At 47.9% G+C, this 19,534-nt stretch overlaps 1 protein-coding gene across 5 annotated transcripts in view; it reads left to right on the plus strand.

Moving 5' to 3' along the window:
- Positions 1–19,534, plus strand: part of SSH1 (slingshot protein phosphatase 1) — a 76,879-nt gene that overhangs the window by 47,889 nt on the left and 9,456 nt on the right. For 4 of the 5 annotated variants that reach the window (XM_033220726.1, XM_033220727.1, XM_033220728.1 and 1 more), the window contains 8 exons: positions 807–872; positions 2,722–2,916; positions 4,167–4,260; positions 5,380–5,508; positions 8,552–8,598; positions 9,990–10,136; positions 11,712–11,912; positions 18,092–18,638. In XM_033220726.1, the coding sequence (XP_033076617.1) occupies positions 807–872; positions 2,722–2,916; positions 4,167–4,260; positions 5,380–5,508; positions 8,552–8,598; positions 9,990–10,136; positions 11,712–11,912; positions 18,092–18,638 (1,426 nt within the window). Of the gene's footprint in view, positions 1–806; positions 873–2,721; positions 2,917–4,166; positions 4,261–5,379; positions 5,509–8,551; positions 8,599–9,989; positions 10,137–11,711; positions 11,913–18,091; positions 18,982–19,301; positions 19,320–19,534 lie in introns of those variants that run through there. The other variant, XR_004439603.1, reaches the window with a different exon arrangement.

The following is a 19,534-nucleotide window of genomic DNA, read 5'->3' on the forward strand; positions in this document are numbered from 1 at the left end:
TTTTAAAATTTATTTTAATATATTTGTATGATTTTTTTTTTTTCAATGAAGTCTCACTCTGTCACCCTGGGTGGAGTGCAGTGGTGCGATCTCGGCTCACTGCAACCTCCACCTTTGGGGTTCAAGCTGTTCTTCTGCCTCAGCCTCCCAGGTAGCTGGGATTACAGGCATCTGCCACCACGCCTGGCTAATTTTTGTAGTTTTAGTAAAGACGGGGCTTCACCATGTTGGCCAGGCTGGTCTTGAACTCTTGACCTCAGGTGATCCATCCTCCTCAGCCTCCCAAAGTGCTGGGATTACAGGCGTGAGCCGCCACCCCTGGCCTGTATTAATTTTTTATATTTTATATTAGTATTTTTAGATTAACACATTTATATTAATGTATTAATAGATATTTTTATATATTGATTATTTTCCGTGCAATCCTATGAATATAGTTTTGATGCAATTACAAAAGGAACGGCTGGGCCTATGGGGCAGGAGGTGGCAGGGAGGCAGGAACCATGTGGGAACATAGAAGAGACGCTCTTGGAGTTCTTCACCTGGCACCCTTTGCCAGGCTTTCAGGTTTTGGTGGAACTTGCATTGCTGGGTTCAAAACAAGCCCTCCTCATCTGAGAATGTGTCTCTTTCTGCCCTTGCCCATATCTCTGCCGAAGCAGGGTCCATAAAATCCCTCATCAGGCGGCGTGAGATGTGCTTGTTCCCAGTGTGCACGGTGGGCCGGCTCCCTCCTCCCAGAGTGATTTCACTCAAGGCGCTGATTTCTCACCACAGATACCTTTCTCTCTGTTTTTTATTCTCAGTGGGTTCAGCGTGAGCACAGCAGGAAGGATGCACATATTTAAGCCTGTGTCTGTCCAGGCCATGTGGTAAGTGTGGTTTTAGGGACTTTTAACTCCCTACAAATATTTTCTTAGCCGACAGCATGAATAGAAAAACCCCTTCTACCAAGAAGCTCGTTATGTATGTGCATGTTGAAGGGGGCACAAAATATATGTAACATAAAGTTTATCATTTTCACCATATTTAAAGGCACAATTTTCAGTGGCATTAAGTATATTCACAATGTTTGGGGGGTTGGGTTTCTTGTTTTTTTTTTTTTTGAGACAGGGTCTTGCTCTGTCTCCCAGGCTGGGGTGCAGTGGTGTGATCATGGTTCACTGCAGCCTTGACCTCCCAGGCTCAGGTGATCCTCCCGCCTCAGCCTCCCAAGTAGCTGGGACTACAGTCATGCGCCACCACACCCAGCTAACTTTTGTATTTTTTCTTTTAAGAGATGGAGGTCTCACTATGTTGCCCAGGCTTGTCTCAAACTCCTGGCCTCAAACAGTCCTCCCATCTCAGCCTCCCAAAGTGCTGGGATTCCAAGCGTGAGCCACTGTACCTGGCCTCAGCCTATATTTTTGTAAAAAGAAGCAAAATGGGCTGGGCACGGTTGCTTATGACTGTAATCCCAGCACTTTGGAAGACCACGGTGGGTGGATCAGCTGAGGTCAGGAGTTTGAGACCAGCCTGGCCAACATGGCAAAACCCTGTCTCTACTAAAAATACAAAAAATAGCCAGGTGTGATGGTGCACACCTGTAGTCCCAGCTACTCAGGAGGCTGAGGCAGGAGAATTACTTGAACCCAGGACATGGAGGTTGCCGTGAGTCGAGATCATGCTCCTGCACTCCAGCCTCGGCGATGGAGTCAGACTCTGTCTCAGAAAAAAAAAAAAAAAGAAGAAGTAAAAGAGGGTGACTCAATAAAACATAGATTCTTAATATTGTTTCCCAGTCTGCCTCCCCAAACCTTTTCAGTTAGTTTTTGTATTAAAATGACTTTCTAGAACTTGTTTGCTTAAGAAATGTAAGCATCTAAGCTATTAGAACGTTGATGGGGGGATGGGTGGAAATGTAATTATTTAGAATACAGGCAGATGTCTCTGTTGCATATTAAAGACTTTTTCTTCCAGCTGCTAAGCTTAATTGTGGGTCTTATGTTCAATATGGGTCATATGAACATCTGTTCAGGGTTCCCACAGCTTCAGGAGCAGTTCTTAATTCTCTGGAGTTAATTGATGGGTTGTGAGGTAACCCGTGAACCACCTGATTGGAAGAGTTATGAAGCAGTTTGTTGTTGTTTGTTTCTGCCCCTCTTTGGAAATGATGTGGGGTGTTCTGGCCACTCTTAGATTCAATCAGTGAATATGTCCCAGGGACTAGCTCTGTGCCCTGGCAGGCTGAATGTTTCAGGCTATGTGCATTCCCCAGCGCCCGTACGTGTAAGTGCGACTCTAAGAGTGAGCTCTTTACAAACCGCCCTTCTTAGCCGGGCATGGTGGCTCACGCCTGTAATCCCAGCACTTTGGGAGGCCAAGGCGGGCGGATCACTTAAGGCTGGGAGTTCGAGACCAGCCTGGCCAACATTGTGAGACCCCATCTCTCCTAAAAATACAAAAATTAGCCGGGCGTGGTGGCGGGCGCCTGTGGTCCCAGCTACTCCAGAGGCTGAGGCAGGAGAATTGCTTGAACCTGGGAGGCGGAGATTGCAGTGAGCTGAGAACATGCCACTTCACTCTAGCTTGGGTGACAGAGCGAGACTCTGTCTCAAAAAGAAATAATCAATCAACCAATCAATCATTGCCCTTCCCTTCCCTTGAACCCCTTTGTCAGAGGAGAAAACCCCGCATCTCTTGTGCCTTCCCAGGCCTGACCCTGTCTTCTCCTCACCCCAGGTCTGCCCTACAGGTGCTTCACAAGGCCTGTGAAGTGGCCCGGAGGCACAACTACTTCCCCGGGGGCGTAGCTCTCATCTGGGCCACCTACTATGAGAGCTGCATCAGCTCAGAGCAGAGCTGCATCAACGAGTGGAACGCCATGCAGGACCTGGAGTCCACGCGGCCCGACTCCCCCGCCCTGTTTGTGGACAAGTAAGTGCAGCGCCTCCGGTGTGAGCGCACCCGAGCCCACAGGCACCTGCCTCTCCCCCACCTGCCCTGTGCCCGACCCTACACTGGGCCACACCTCCCGTGGAGTCCCCTGAGTGAGAGCGCCAGCTTTCTCAGAACCAGCGTTTAAAGCGGGGGTCTATGACAAAGGCCCCTGTCCCGTGCAAAAAAAAAAAAAATTGATGAATTTGGTGAATGCATTTCTGGGGATGGGGTCCATAACTCCCATCGGACTCTCAAGGGAATGTGTGGCCCTTTGTGCTCCCAACTCCTTGCAGAACTCTGTGGTCTGGCCTTTTCTCTTCAGATTACCAGAGACTTAACTCCCAGAGCCTCCCACTCTGCTCTGAGGAAAATTAGGAATGTGTCCTCTGCTTCCTTGGATCCAAAAACACAACTGCTGAGGGCAGCCTGCCCTAGCAGCAGCCATGGTGAACCACATGACCTGTCTCCTGTGACCTATGACAACACTGACGTGGAGGGGCCATACTGCCTGAAGTCTAGTTAGGGAGAATGCTGGTCGCCCCTCCCTTCAGGGTCAGGATCCTGCTCCCACAGTGGTGTTCCTCCAGGACACTGTATTTTGGGAGTACTATGGATAAACCCCAGCGTGTTCAGAGGGCAGACACCTGAAATATGGGAAGCCACATTAGAAGAGGGCCTTGAAATCATGGAGGAAGGATAGTTGCCTTTGAATATTTGAAGATTCCTTATGGGGAAGAAGGATTATCCTGGTGTGTGTATCCCCTAGAGTTAAAACCAGAGCAGGGAAATGCCCAGGTTTTGATTCCGAGGAAGAAGGGGATAATGGGAGCTGCTGCAGCTGGACCGGGCTGCCTCGAGACAGAGAGGTCCTCTTGCCTGACGTGTTTGAGCAGAGACTCGGGCCCAGGGGCCTAGGGATATTGCGCTGGGCATCCCAGGGGCCTAGGGATATTGCGCTGGGCATCCCGGCATCTTGCCCTAAGAGCGTCTGAGCAAGGAGTGAGTTTCCACACTGTCCTCTTCCCCCCTTGACCTGTTCCCCGTTCTGCTGACTCCCGTGGGAATTCTAGAGCTGCAGCGGGTTTTCTGTGCACCTCTCCCCACTGCCTGAGAACGTGCACACCACAAAGTGTGCTCTCCTTGCCAGGCCGCATTCTGTTTAGACCCAGGAGCATCTGGCATTCCTGTAACCTCTGACCTCAAGCTTTCTACAACTCCTTGCTCTCCTAAACGTCGTTTCTTTCCAGGCCCACTGAAGGGGAAAGGACCGAGCGCCTCATCAAAGCCAAGCTCCGAAGCATCATGATGAGCCAGGATCTAGAAAATGTGACTTCCAAAGAGGTAAGACAACTCCTCCCTTCATTGCAGGTCAGAGGTCACGCAGCCTTCATGTGTCCTGCTCCCAAAAGTGCAGCAAAAGCAGGCCCAACACCTGGTTGTCTTTACCTGTCCCCGTATTAGCCCCTGGAGGCTTTTTTTCTGCCTTGTTCTACAATCGCAGCAGGCCTTGGAGTCAGACTCCAGTTTGATTCCAGATCTGCCGCTTATCAGCTATGAGACATTGAGCAAATTTCTTGACCCTTGTGAGCCTCACCTATATGACCTTTGGGGAGAATTCCCTGAGATCCGCAGACTGCACCGAGAAGCATTGACCTGTTTTAATAACACCTCCTTGTTCTCTCTTCCGCTCCCTATTACCTTGGGTTTTATGGAAGAGATAGCAGACTTATTTTTCCACAGGATGACAGCTGACCTGCAAGTATCAAATTCTAGAATAATTTCTCTCTCCCTTTTTACCTTTTTATGTTTTTTCCTGGATTACTTTTTTTTCCATTGCTTTTTATTTAAAGCATGCAATGAATTATAATAAGAGATTAAACTGGGTGGATCTAAGAGGTTAAAATTGACATTTTAAAAGTTCATATATAATCTCTTTTTTTCTTTTCTTTTTTTTTTTTTTTTAAGAGACTTGGTCTTCCTATATTGACCAGGCTGGTCTTGAACTCCTGGCCTCCAAGTGGTCCTCCCACCAAGGCCTCCCAAAGTGCTGGGATTACAGGCGTGAGCCACTCTATCCAGCCCTGTCTTTTAATTAATGAATACATTTTTAAAAAATCATATTGTGATATCTTTCCAAGAAAGATAGAACTGATTTTAGATTATTTGATGTATTTGACATTTAATTATACAAGTAAAAGCGCTTTAAACTTGGTAGAAGAGATCTCATGGAAATCAAATTCCTTATTTGAAATAATAGGTTAAGTTTACTTCTAAGCTGAGTAACCTGCATTCCTGCCACCCACGCATGTATGTTGCGTGTGTCTAAATGTATTACCCTGAAAGAGAAAAAAACTACCATTTTTGGAAATAGCCACAGTTTGTATTGTAACTTTAATTCTTTTGAGGCAGACAATTGTTTTCTTTAACAAATCACTTTTCCTAATATTTTCTACTCCACAGATCCGTAATGAATTAGAGAAACAGATGAATTGTAACTTGAAGGAATTCAAGGAATTCATAGACAACGAGATGCTACTTATCTTGGGACAAATGGACAAGCCCTCCCTTATCTTCGATCATCTTTATCTCGTAAGAGGCATGGCCCTGGCAGTATCTGGTTTAGGGGACATAAATCAGACCCTGGTTGTTTGGAGTTTGCAGCAAGTCCGGGAGAAAAAGTAGGCAAAAAACTTAAGTTGCCGGAGCCTCCATCCTGGCTGGCAGGCGCGCCCCTCTTTGGCGCCTTCTCCGGCCTGCAGCCTGCTGATGTGCTTTTGAGCCAACGGTCTGAGGCGTGGCTCCCGGCTGAGCTGCGGGGAGTCGTTTGGGGGCTATTTGGCCTAGTCAGCTGGCGTGTGTTTCAGACTCCCTCAAACCCTTTGTCTTCTTCAGTCACTAACACATAGGCCCCATCCAGTTCCTTCCAAGTGGTTTGTGGGCTAAAAAAACCCCAGTTACTAAAGGAAGCATCCTCACCAAACCCCAGAATTATGCCTAGGCATCCTGAGACATGAGACATGAGAAACAACAGGGAGGAGAGATCACAGGGCTGACACGGAGCTCCCGCGGAGCTTGTCCAGACAGCTTTTCCATGCACGGCTCCAGGACTGCTGGAAGTCTTCACCCTGGTCCTATAGCTCTGGGTGGGTTGTACTGATTTCTGTGCACCTCCACGGCTAGCTCAGATTATCTTAATGCTGTAAATCTCCATAGAAGGCAACTGGCAGGTTTTCAAAGTCAGAGAGGCTATAGAGGAAGGCACGTTACTAAAATTAGAGAGGCCTAGTGGTGTAATGAAAATCAAGGCCCACCAAGGCCCGGGTTCCCACTCCTCAGCCTCAACAGCTATATGGCTTGGAAGAAGTCACTTTCCCTCTTTTTTTCTTCATCCTATACCCCAAGGGATGACTATGAGGATTAAATAAAATACAAACTGGGCACAGAGGCTTATGCCTATAGTCCCAGCTACTCAGGAGGCTGAGGCGGGAGGATAGCTTTAGCCTAGGAGTTCAAAGCCAGCCTGGGCAACATAGTGAGACCTTGTCTCTAAAAAATATTTTTTTTTGGCCGGGCGCGGTGGCTCAAGCCTGTAATCCCAGCACTTTGGGAGGCCGAGACGGGTGGATCACAAGGTCAGGAGATCGAGACCATCCTGGCTAACACGGTGAAACCCCGTCTCTACTAAAAAATACAAAAAACTAGCCGGGCGAGGTGGCGGGCGCCTGTAGTCCCAGCTACTCGGGAGGCTGAGGCAGGAGAATGGCGTAAACCCGGGAGGTGGAGCTTGCAGTGAGCTGAGATCTGGCCACTGCACTCCAGCCTGGGCGATAGAGCGAGACTCCGTCTCAAAAAAAAAAAATTTTTTTTAATAAAATAAAACAAAAAATACATATTTAAAGCACCAAGTGCAGTTTCTGTAGGTGCTAATAAATGGTAACCATTGTTAGAGGAGAAAGCGCTTCCTGGGAAAGCTAAGGAAGTAAATTTAGTGCTAGTAAATTTTAGTAAATTTTGTTTTCTGTAGGAAGTAATTAAGAGTTATGTGTATGTCATGATATCTATGTAGATATATAGATATGTGTATTTTAAATATATTTCTGTGTAAAAATCTATATAGATTGCATAGTTATTGATTAAAATGTATGTACATGTGTGGATTTGAAAGCTGTGGGCAGTCGTGGGCACTGATCTCCCTGGAAGTCTGTTGATTTCCCTGGTCAGAAGGGAACAGAAGGCACCTTTGTCCTGTCTTTCTCCACTAGGTGGCAGTCACAGCAAGAGGACGCTCACAGCTTCAGCGGCGCTCGCGTTATTTTTTTGGTGTGGTTCGGTGCTTTATGTCACTTTTTCCATGAGAGATACTAAAGGAATTTTTATGTTTGGGCCTCACCCTCAAATATGAAAATTCAGCTAGTGTCGCACATTGCCAGCTTGCTCAGGGCCCTGCCACCCCCGGTCCTGAGGGGTCTGCCCTCTTGGGAACTTGGGAAAGGAAGTTTCAAGGAAGACAAAGGTGGATTCTTTTGCTCTTTATGATACTATGTTGTTCGCATTTCCTAAGAGGAAAGTGATCATTTTTTCTTTTGTTTTTTTCCCCCGTTCCATGTCCTTTGAATGCTTGGGAATGGAAGGTTTTTCAATGATACCAATGATGAAAAGTACAAAAATGTGGTACTTTTAAAAGTACTAAATTAAAACATGTTGCAGAAAGTCTGCAAATAGAAATAAATCTAAAGAAGAAAAAAGCATTCCCAGTCTCACAAATCTAGAGGTAGTCCCTGTTAACATTTTGGTGTATTTATTTTCCCATCTTCTGTTTTTTGGGGGGTTTTTAAAATGCATATGTAGCTTCTTTAAAAAGAAACAGAGAAGGAAAGGATCATACTGTTTATGTTTATATAGTCCCATATCCTCCTTTTTAAATTTTTTTTCCTTACATGGTATTTGCCTGTGTCATTAAATATTCTGCAAAATTTATTTGTTTTAAAGACTCTATCATGAAGATCCAGCCTCATTTATTTTACTCACTTTTTCCCATTGGACGTTTGGGTGGTTTCCACTGGTTTATTACAAATAATTATAAATATCCTTCTACCTAAATCACTGTGTGAGTTCTGATTATTTCCTCAGGATAGCTTTTTGTAAGTGGAATTATTGGGTCAGAGGGTGGGAACTTTTTCAGTATTGCCAAAATACTTCCCAGAAGGTAGAACGGTTCCTGCTTTAATTAGTGGCTTGTGAACATGCCCTTCCCTGGGTGGGAGGTCGCAGGTCATTGCCTTTGCTTACAGGACCCCACTGGACTCTTAGGAAAGGAAATTGGGAGACGGAGAGCAGGTTTTCTTGGACTTGGTGTTTCCCTAAGGCCAAGGGGCCAGTGAGGACGGGGACCCTTCCCTCCCTCCGTCCCTCCCTCCCTTCCTCCCTTCCTCCCTTCCTCCCTTCCTCCCATGCTGTGAGTACTCACTCAGGAACCTCCTTGAATATCAGCCGCTGGTTCTCTCTGTTCTCTGAGGCCAAGGGGCCATGAAATAAGACCTCACTGCCAGAGCTAGGGCAAACCGTGCATCCCCTGAGCAGCTCTGAGGCTGACATGTGACACTCACAGGAGTTTGTGTGATCTGTCTCCCAGGGCTCTGAATGGAATGCATCCAATCTGGAGGAACTGCAGGGCTCAGGGTGAGTCTCCTCCCCTTGTCTTTCCCTGTCCTTCCAGGCAGCTTAGAAACCCTCCACTCTGCCATGGAGGGGGAGACCTTGGGGCTACCTGCCTGTAACTGCCTGCACCCTGGTCTCTGAAGTGGCTGCCAGGGGTTGATGTGCATAGCTAAACAGATGTGCTTCCAAACACCACGCCCTGAATAATTCATGGAGTTTAGATTGTGCTGAAGTCTCTCGTGATTGTGTGGGTTGAGGAAAACTTAAAATTACACTCTTAATTGCTGTAGGACTGCCTGGATATTGATTAGGCTCTGTGCTGCCTCCCTCCTGGCCTCCCTGCCCCGCACAGTGGCTGTAAACCCTAGTGTGGATGCAGAGGTCCGCTGGCTGTTTCGTTAGTCAGCAGCTCTGATCCCTGGGCCTCTCTGGGCTCTATCTGAGCTTATGCTTTGGGGCCTGGTGGGAATCTTGCAACTTCACGCTCAGTGTTGGCCAGAAGCATATTCCTGTCGTAGTCTGACAAACACTCAGCAGGGAGGAAAAATGTTTCAATCTAGACCTTCAAGAACAGATGTCTGGACTTTTTTTTTTTTTTTTAACACAGTCACAAAATCACCGTTCTGTGGGCCTGACATAATGACATTCTAGAATTACCACATTTAAAAATCAAGACTAAACAAACCTTAAAATACATCTTTAGAACTACCGGTTAAGATACATTCTTTCAACAGAAAGTACTCTTAAAACGTAAGGCCATACCCTTCTGTGCTTTCGTCTTGCTGGGAATAAATTAATGATTTTCGTAGGTATTTTTTTAAGCGTGTCTAAATATTATGAAACCTATTTGAGATGTTTTCTAACTCCTGACATTATTTTCTTCCAGAAGTAAAAGTATTGATTAAGTTTAGATAACTACAGAACCTGGGTTAGCAGACCCTGTCAAATACTTAATTATCTGTCTTGCCTTTTTTCAAAAAAAGATTTAAGGCAATTCTCAAGGATATAGATAATGGATGGATATAGTCTGCTTTTTAGCTCTTTAAGAGTGAAGACACCGGAATTTTTTTTAAGCCTCTGTATATTCATAATAGTTATGAATAGTTATAAATTTAAGTAATACATATATTTAATTTTCCAGAATGCTTTAAACTGAGTTTTCTTTTTATAAGGTCTTTAAAATAATTTGGTTTCTTAGTATAAATATAACAACATTCTCACCATCAAGAGGGCATTTAGAAAATACAAAAAAACACAGCTATTAAGGAAAAACCAAAGTCCCACCACGAACATATGACCCTTGGTTAATGCGCGTTTCCTTTTCTTTTCTCTGCCAGTTTTTTATTACCCTGCTCTTCGTTGCTTCTCATTCTGATTCTCCAAATATGTTTCTTATTTTTTTCTCATTGCAGGGTTGATTACATTTTAAATGTTACCAGAGAAATAGATAATTTTTTTCCTGGCTTATTTGCATATCATAACATCCGAGTCTACGACGAAGAGACCACAGACCTCCTTGCCCACTGGAACGAAGCGTATCATTTTATAAACAAAGCGAAGTAAGTAGGCAGAGAGGCGGGGCTGAGGATGAAACCGACTTGCAGAAGCTGGGAGAGTGGGAACAAACGGGACTGCAGACGCAGGAGTTGGCTGGTGGGAGGGGGGAACTAACAGGACTCCAGACACAGGAGTTGGCTGGTGGGAGGGGACTTGATGTGGGATGGACCTATGCTTTTAGTCGCAGGACGCCAAGCACCGAAGGAGAAAGGTAGTTGCTCCTCTCCAGGTAGAGTCCCTATTGAGCTTAGGCTCTCCCACCTGTCTTTGATTGTGACACTTGACCCCAGTTGTCATCATCAGCTCTGATACCAGGCAAGCCCCAGATACCAAGTGGACACTCAGGGACCCCGCCCCTAGGAAGTCACTGAGCCAAAGGAGGGCTAGAGGACAACATGTACGGATGCAGCTTAGAGCTTCTTTGGGACTATCTCCCTAAGAATACGGCCCATCTTCCCTCCCTGAGTTACTGTCGCATGGAACAGGACAGCACATCGGAGGTCATGGCCAGCCCCACTGCCCCTGAGCCCGTCACTGGTTTCACCTATCTCTGGTGCTCATTTTATTCCCCTGCAAAACAGCTCTGTCTTACTGAAGTCAAGAACAGAAAAAGAGAACCCTTTGAGATGCTGTCCAGACAATCACCCTCTTCTGCTTTGTCTCCCTCTGGGTCAAAGCCACATGATGTGTCCTTAACCAAATCTTAGTTCCCTTGTATTCCCAGGAGACAAACTCAAGACTCCCTTGACGGAGACTTCAGACCAGCAGTTAGGAGGAAAAAAACCCACTGAGATCTGCAGGAGAATTTCAAGCTTGGGGTATAGGAAACCAGAGCCGGCTCCCACCTGCTGGGTCTGCCTTCTGTACAAATAAAGTTTCGCAGGTGCTGCTTTTACCGGCCTGGCGCTCCCTCACATTCTTGAGCAAGTGATACTTAAAGAAACACTGTCCCCCGGGCCATATCTGGTAAATCAGCCAGGTCTGGGCCAGCACTGCCTCCTTACAAATAACGGGCCAGCCCCATCTCCCACTCCTGGCTTTTCTCTGTGGCTGCCCTCACTCCTGCTCCCTGGCCCTCCTCTCTGAAGAGCATCTCGCTCTCCCCAGGGCCTTGCAGCTTTCAGTTCGCTGACCCCATTTCTCTGCAGTAACTCATTCACTGTCTCCATCTGCTGTAGCAGCTGAGGAGCTCTTGCAAAAATCCTGTTAGCTGCCCACTCTCATCCCAGGGTCCCCTTGCCCATCCCAGCCATGTGAGAAGATTCTCACTTGGTCCTTGAAGGCAGCCAAATGTTGAAGCTCTCCCTACAAACAAAACATGGCCAGGCCAGAACCGATTTCTTTTGATATCCCATTGTGTGCTAATTGATTCTGCAGTGGTGGTATTTCCTTTAGAGGGTGTGTGGACAACTGCTCCATAAACATTAAGATGTAGGAGGATTTCAGCGGTAGATAACTACAGGGTTTTAAAAAATGATTCAGGTAAAACCTGAGAAAATGAAGTTGTTAGAGCTTTTTAACTCCTTCCCCACTGCTTCTCCCCCATCCCTCCTCCCTAACTGCTTCCACCCCTGCAGGAGGAACCATTCCAAGTGCCTGGTGCATTGCAAAATGGGTGTGAGTCGCTCGGCTTCCACAGTCATAGCCTATGCAATGAAGGAATTCGGCTGGCCTCTGGAAAAAGCGTATAACTACGTGAAGCAGAAGCGCAGCATCACGCGTCCCAACGCAGGCTTTATGAGGCAGCTGTCTGAGTATGAAGGCATCTTGGACGCAAGGTAGGTGCCTGCCTGGAGAGAAGGGTTGGCAGGCGGAGCTGGAGCCGCCGGGTGGCCAAGCCAGCCGGGCCTCTGTCGGCAGTAGAGCGTGCTCCCATTCGGCTCGGCAGCCGCTTCCGCAGCCAAAATCCTGCCTCTCAGGGGGAGCCAGTTTGAGAAAAACAACTATTGTTTGGGCTTTGATGAGTGGTTTCCAGGAGGGATCTGTTTTGATTTTCTTGGCACACACATAAAGCTGGTTTTGCTGCCGGAGGGAACGGTGCCTAGGTTCTAAGCCAAGGCCTGGCCTCATGTGTGTGGCGTAGGCACGTGCGCATCCCGCTTCCTGGGCATCTGCTTTGTGCCAAGCCCTGTGCACCGGCTTTGCTACAGGAAAAGCCAAGGACTTGGAGAGGCACAGCAACCAGGTTCCACCACTGATGAGCAGGGCAAGTCAGGGCAAGCTCATCAGTCTTCCCGAGCCTCAGTTCCCTCTTCTGAGTTAAGAATTAATGCCCACCGTAGCCAGGCCTGGTGACAGGCACTTGTAGTCCGAGCAGCTCAGGAAACTGAGATGGGAGGATTGCTTGAGCCCAAGAGTTCGAGGCTGCAGTGAACTGTGATCGTGCTACTGCACTCCAGCCTGCATGACAGAGCGAGACCCCATCTCTTAAACAAAAATGCTTCTTAAAACACTGAGTCAGGGTTGGTGGCTCACGCCTGTAATCCCAGCACTTTGGGAGGCCAAGGCAGGTGGATCGCCTGAGCTCAGGAGTTCAAGACCAGCCTTGCTGATGCAGTATATTTTCTTGACCCCTTTGTGGGACTTCTGACAGGGGTGCCTCATTTACTCAGCCCGCCCCACTCAACCCCTCATGGGAGGGAGCGTACAAGCGAACTAGTGCAAGAACTGGAGTGAGTGAGTGGAGGAACTGGCCTCTTTGGCACTGGCAAGAGTGAACTCTGTGCAGCCCCACGGCAGCGTCCAGGTGCGGGTGCCTGTGACCCCAAGGTCTCAGAGAGTGTGTTATAATATTCTTTCGCTCCGCCATCTGCAGATAGCAGTGTCACCAGCTCAGTGGGCCCTTTGCTTCATCGTGTGAGGCAGCTGCCTTCTGCCAGCAAGGGCAAAGGGCCAGTGTGACAGCATTTTTGGGTACTCACACCTGGTGTGTCCTGAATTCTTGTCTGGTGCCCAAGAGGAATGAGGTCACATGGGCGAATTGAAGAATGGTGAATGTGGAGAATTGCATTGAGTGATGACAGCGGCCCTCAGCAGAGAGGGGAGCCAGAAAGGGGATGGGAAGGTTGCTCTCCCCTGAGGTCAAGCCACCTCTCTGCCTCATCCAGCCTCCATCTTCTGAAATCAAGCTGCCTCTCTCCGGCGTCCAGGCACTTCTTCCTGATGTCCAGCTGCTGCTTCTCTCTGCCAGTTGAGTCTGGGGTCTTTATAGGCACAGGATGGAGGCAGAGTGGGCTATAGGTAGTTGTGGAAAAGGCAACATTCAATTGGTAAAAAGACATTATTCAGAAGGAGCCCGTCGGGAAAGAGCAGCACACCGGGATGAATGTTCTTACTGTGGGACACAGGTTTCAGGCTTTTCGCCTTGAAGGTGGGGTTTTGCCAGGGACCCGCCCCTGTCTGCCTAGAATTTCTCTGCCTCCTGTTGCTGTCATTGGGAACATGCTGAGTCCCTGTCTCTACCAAAAGTACAAAAAAAAATAGCCAGGTGTGGTGGTGTGCACCAGTGGTCCTAGCTGCTTGGGATGCTGAGGTAAGAGGATTGCTTGAGCCCCGGGGGCAGAGATTGCAGTGAGCCGAGATTGTGCTGTTGCACTCCAGCCTGGGTGACAGAACCAGACCCTGTCTGAAAAAGAAAACAAAACAAAACAAAAAACAATGAATGCTCACCTTAATGTGGATGTTAATGGTACAGGTGCTGTGGAAAACAGTATGATGGTTCTTCAGAAAATTAGGGGCCAGGCACAGTGGCTCACACCTGTAATCCCAGCACTCTGGGAGGCCCAGGCAGGTGGATCACCTGAGTTTGGGAGTTCAAGACCAGCCTGACCAACAGGGAGAAACCCCATCTCTTCTAAAAATACAAAATTAACTGGGTATGGTGGCACGCACCTGTTATCCCAGCTACTCAGGAGGCTGAGGCAGGAGAATCGCTTTGAACCCGGGAGGCAGAGGTTGCAGTGAGCCCTGCGCCCATTGCACTCCAGCCTGGGCAACAAGAGTGAAACTTTGTCTAAGGGAAAAAAAAAAAAAGGAATAGAATTATTATATCATCCAGCAATTTCACTTGTGGAAATATATCCAAAACAATTGAAAGCAGAGTCTCGGAGATATTTGTACATTAGTGCTTATAGCAACATTATCCACAATAGCCAAAAAGTGGAAGCAGTCCAAGTGTTCATTGATGGATGATGAACAAACAAAATGTGACATATTCATACAGTGGGGCATTACACAGCCTTAAGAAGGAAGGAAAGTCTGACAGGCTACAACAGGCATGAGCCTTCATGACATTGTGCTAAGTGAAATAAGCCAATCACAAAAAGAGAACTACTGTATGTTTCCATGCATATGAGCTACTTAGTCAAAGTCATAGAGACAGAGGGTAGAATGGTGGTTGCCAGGGACTGGAAGAAGAGAATGAGGAGTTATTACTCGTTGGGTACTGAATTTCAGCTTTGCCAGAGACAGAGTGTTCTGGAGACTGTAGTCTAGAGGCTGCCTGGATGGTGGTGATGGTTGCACAACATTATGAATGTATTTAATGTACACTTAAAAGTGGTCAAGATGAGGCTGGGTGCGGTGGGTCATGCCTGTACTCCCAGCACTTTGAGAGGCTGAGGCGGGTGGATCACTTGAGGTCAGGAATTCAAGACCAGTCTGGCCAACAAGGTTAAACCCCATCTCTACTAAAAATACAAAAATTAGCTGGGTGTGGTGGCATGCACCTGTAATCCCAGCTACTTGGAAGGCTGAGGCGGGAGAATGGCTTGAACCTGGGAGGCCAGGAGTTCAAGACCCCAGTGAGCCGTGATCGCATCAGTGCACTCCAGCCTGAGCAACAGAGTGAGACCTTTTCTCAAAAATAAATACATAAATAAAAATTTTAAAAATATATCAATAAAAAGTGGTCAGGATGGCAAATTTCGTTTCATTTATTTATTTTTTTTGAGACAGGGTCTCACTCGGTCACCCAGGCTGGAGTGCAGGGTGTGATCATGACACCTCAACATCCCAGGTTCAAATGATTCTCCCACCTCAGCCCCCCAAGCAGCTGGGACTACAGGTGCGGTGTGCACAATAGCCGGCTAGTTTTTTTGCATATTTTCTATAGAGACAAGGTTTTACTATGTTGCCCAGGCTGATCTCAAACTCCTGGGCTCAATCAATCCTTCCACCTTGGCCTTCCAAAGTGCCGGGCCACCACACCTGGCCCACATTTTATGTTATATGTATTTTAGCCGTAAAAAAAAATTTGAGGGTCAGGCGCTGTAATCCAAGCACTTTGGGAGGCCAGTGCGGGCGAATCACCTGAGGTCAGGAGTTTGAGACCAGCCTGGCCAACATAGTGAAACCCCATCTCTTCTAAAAATACAAAAAAAAATTAGCCAGGTGTGATGGCGCGTGCCTGTAATCTCAGCTACTCAGGAGGCTGAGGCACGAGGATTGCTTGAACCCGGGAGGCAGAGGTTCCGAGATTGTACCACTGCACCCCAGCCTGGGTGACAGGGTGAGACTTCACCTCAAAAAATGTTTTTAAAGAATACCCGCCCAATAGGGCTGCTGTGAGGTTTGCATGAGCGCTGTCTGTCAAGCAAAATGACCGAGGCAAGTCTCAATCATTTCAGGAGGTTTATTTGCCATTGTTAAGGATGAGCACTCAGGAGACAGGTCTATGCCTTTCTCCGAAGATAATTTTGAGGGCTTCAGATTTTAAGGGGAAAGGGTGGGATACTGAGAAATACACAATTTTCATGTGAGGCAGGGTAGGGGGAAGAGAGTCCTGCATGCCTTCGTCTGGCTCTGTGAATCTGCGTTTTTGCCTAACATAGACAATAGGGCAAAGGAAACAATCAGATACGCATTTGTGTTAGGTGGGTAGAGGGATGATTTTGAGTCCTGTCCTCTGTCTTGCTTCCCACCCACCCTCCCACCTGTGAAGACAGTGGTCAATTTACATTGCCATGGTGAATTTTAACAGAAAAGCTTTAGGGTAAAGATCTTGGGGACTGCAAGGAACTTCCTTGTGGGCAAGATATGAGGGAGGTGTTAGCTTTTCATCTTCGTAGCCATCTTATTTAGGAACCAAAATGGGAGGCAGATTTGTGTGACCCACTTCCCAGCTTGACTTTTCCCTTTGGCTTAGTGAGTTTGGGGTCCCAAGATTTATTTTCCTTTTACAGTGCTAAACAAGTTTACCTTTACAGATACTTGCAGATCTGGCTTGAAGTAAATAATAAATGTAGCTTATTTTAAAGTCTCTGAACTCCGACCCTAAAAAGTTCTGTACCTCGTAAAAAGATCCTTTTACGAGGATCAGGGCAGGGATAATGAGCTGACACTGAGAGGTTGACCTGTCCCCCATCACACAGCCAGTGGGCAGCAGGAGGGAGAGGTACACCATGGCCCCTCACTCGGCCTGAGTCAGGGTGCTGTGTGCAAAAAGCGCTGCGGTTCTGTTGCCCACACGGGGTGGTGGGGAGGTCCTCACTTTGATTCCAGCACCCCAGGCTCTAAGGTCAGAAGCCCAGAGCCTGGGCGTCACTTTCTCCCGATTCCCTTTCTAGTCAGTCTGTATGAGAAGCAGACCTCCCTGGGTGATATCAGGCCGGTGTTGGAAGGAAGCCACAGGCGAAGTCCACCAGCTTCTTGGCCAAGTTTGGGAATGCAGGAGTGCCCTGGCAGGGTTAAACAGGGTCCAGAGAACAGCGCCGGCCAACTGTGGACTCCTTCACTGTCAGAAGGGCTGGACAGATCCCCAGGCAAGGCCCGGAGGAGGAGGAGGAAGAGCGAGCATCTCACTGTCCTCTCCCTGAGCCTGCCAGGCACTCAGTGCCCTTTGCAGCCTACACCAGGCTGGGTTCACAGCAGCTTGGCGGTGTCCTTGAATAGCTGCTGGCTGGAATGTGCACCCTGAGCAGAGAGGGTGAATGGCGCTCTCACAGTGCGCTCTTACATTTACCTCTTGCTTTTAACCCTTGCAAGCCTGTATTGGTATTACTTTAAGGTCCTTACGGGTGACTTAGTTACCTTATTTCACCATAAACTTCTTTTTTTATGCCTTACATTTTTATTATAGGGCTTGGTGCAGTGGCTCACACCTGTAATCCCAACACTTGGGGAGGCTGAGGGAGGATCGCTTGAGACCAGGAGTACAAGACCAGCCTGGGTAACACAGCAAGACCCTGTCTCTACAAAAAAAAAAAAAAAAATTTTTTTAATTAGCCATGGATAGTGTCACATGCCTGTAGCCCCAGCTACTTGGGAGGGTGAAGCGGGAGGATCACTTGAGCCCAGGAGTTTGAGGTTGCAGTGAGCCATAATCACACCACTGCACTCCTGCCTGGGCCACAGAGTGAGACCCTCATCTCAAAAAAAAAAAAAGGGATTATAAAAACAGTATCATCATAGTAGAAGAAATTGTTTAAAAACTGACCTAAACAAATACTTTGTAGTTTTCCGAGATCTTCCCAAATGTGTTCCAGTGCATTATGCGTGTGTATAGTTGTATTATCGTGTATAGATCTGTACATACTCTGCTTTGATTCTCTTCGTATTCCTACAATATAGGTAGGAGAGCGTCGTTATTCTTATTTGACAGAGAAATGAGAGATGCAGTGTAACTGACGTGACGAAGTTCGTAAAATGAGGCAGCACTAAACACAGATACGCAGATTGAAGTCTAGACGCCCCCACGTTCCTTCCCCATTGTCATCGGGACAGAAAGTCACATCAGGCTTCCTATGCGAGCCTGGACAACTGAAGATCCCAGTGTTGTTTCTCATCCTTTTGTTTCTTGGGAACAAATGAATAGAGAGAGGCTTTACTTGAATGAGCCATGGATCGTCCCTGGCACCCCGACCTTGGGCAGCCCCTCACTGGCTCACCACACACTCTTCCCAGCACCCCTAGGCACCATCCTCCTCCCCTCACCTTCCTCCATCCTCTCTCCCCACAGCAAACAGCGGCACAATAAGCTGTGGCGTCAGCAGACAGACAGTAACCTCCAGCAGCCTATGGATGACCCTGCGGGACCCGGCGACTTCTTGCCAGAGACCCCAGATGGCACCCTGGAAAGCCAGCTGCCCTGCTTGGAGGATGCCACCCAGCCTGGCTTAGGGTCCCCCCTCCCCTGCTGTTTCCGGAGACTCTCAGACCCCCTTCTGCCTTCTCCCGAGGATGAAACTGGCAGCTTAGTCCACCTGCAGGATCCGGAGAGCGAGGCTCTGTTGGAGGAAGCTGCTCTACCTGCAGAGGTGCACAGGCCAGCCAGACAGCCCCAGCAAGGGTCCGGACTCTGTGAGAAGGATGTGAAGAAGAAACTCGAGTTTGGGAGTCCCAAAGGCCAGAGTGGCTCCTTGCCGCAGGTGGAGGAGATGGAAAGGGAGGAGGGCCTGGGAGCAGGGAGTTGGGGGCAGCTTCCAACCCAACTTGATCAAAACCTGCTCAACTCGGAGAACCTAAACAACAACAACAGCAAGAGGAGCTGTCCCGACGGCACGGAGGTAGGCAGGGCCCGGCCTGCAGGGTGGCACACCCCGTCCCTTCCATCCCACTCTCATTGGCCTACCTCAGCCTCTGTAGCAGGGACTACAGGCACGCGCCACCACACCCAGCTGGTTTTTTTCTAGTGCCCCTGCTGGGCCCCCAGCTCCCATCTCCAGGGACCTGAGGGTTCTTTCAGATGGTGATTCTGCCTGTGGGTACGTAATGCGTACCTTATATGGCGAATTGGGAATCTCTTAGGAATAATGCATATCTCTGCACGCCATCTTCACCCATATACCTTATCCATACCCTGGGCAGGGCTCCCAACTCAATTTCTTTTTGCGTATGTAAAATTAAAACATATAGCCGGGCGCGGTGGCTCAAGCCTGTAATCCTAGCACTTTGGGAGGCCGAGACGGGCGGATCGCGAGGTCAGGAGATCGAGACCATCCTGGCTAACACAGTGAAACCCCGTCTCTACTAAAAACTACAAAAAAACTAGCCGGGCGAGGTGGCGGCGCCTGTAGTCCCAGCTACCTGGGAGGCTGAGGCAGGAGAATGGCGTGAACCCGGGAGGCGGAGCTTGCAGTGAGCCGAGATCCGGCCACAGCACTCCAGCCTGGGTGACAGAGCAAGACTCCGTCTCAAAAAAAAAAAAAAAAAAAAAAAAAAATTAAAACATATAATTTATCAGCCAACTTCAGCCTTTATCGATATGTGACTATGCTTTTTCATCTCACCCCTACCCACTTCCCCACACCCTGGACGATTCTGGAGCCAATCCCAGATTTAGATATAGATGCCTATATCTAAAAAATATATATTATAGGTATATACTATATACTATAAACACAGATAGATACATACTATAGACAGGTTCTCACTCTGTTGCCCATGCTGGAATACAGTGGCA

Source organism: Trachypithecus francoisi, unplaced genomic scaffold (assembly GCF_009764315.1).
Source record: "Trachypithecus francoisi isolate TF-2019V2 unplaced genomic scaffold, Tfra_2.0 Lachesis_group11, whole genome shotgun sequence".
NCBI lineage: Eukaryota > Metazoa > Chordata > Mammalia > Primates > Cercopithecidae > Trachypithecus > Trachypithecus francoisi.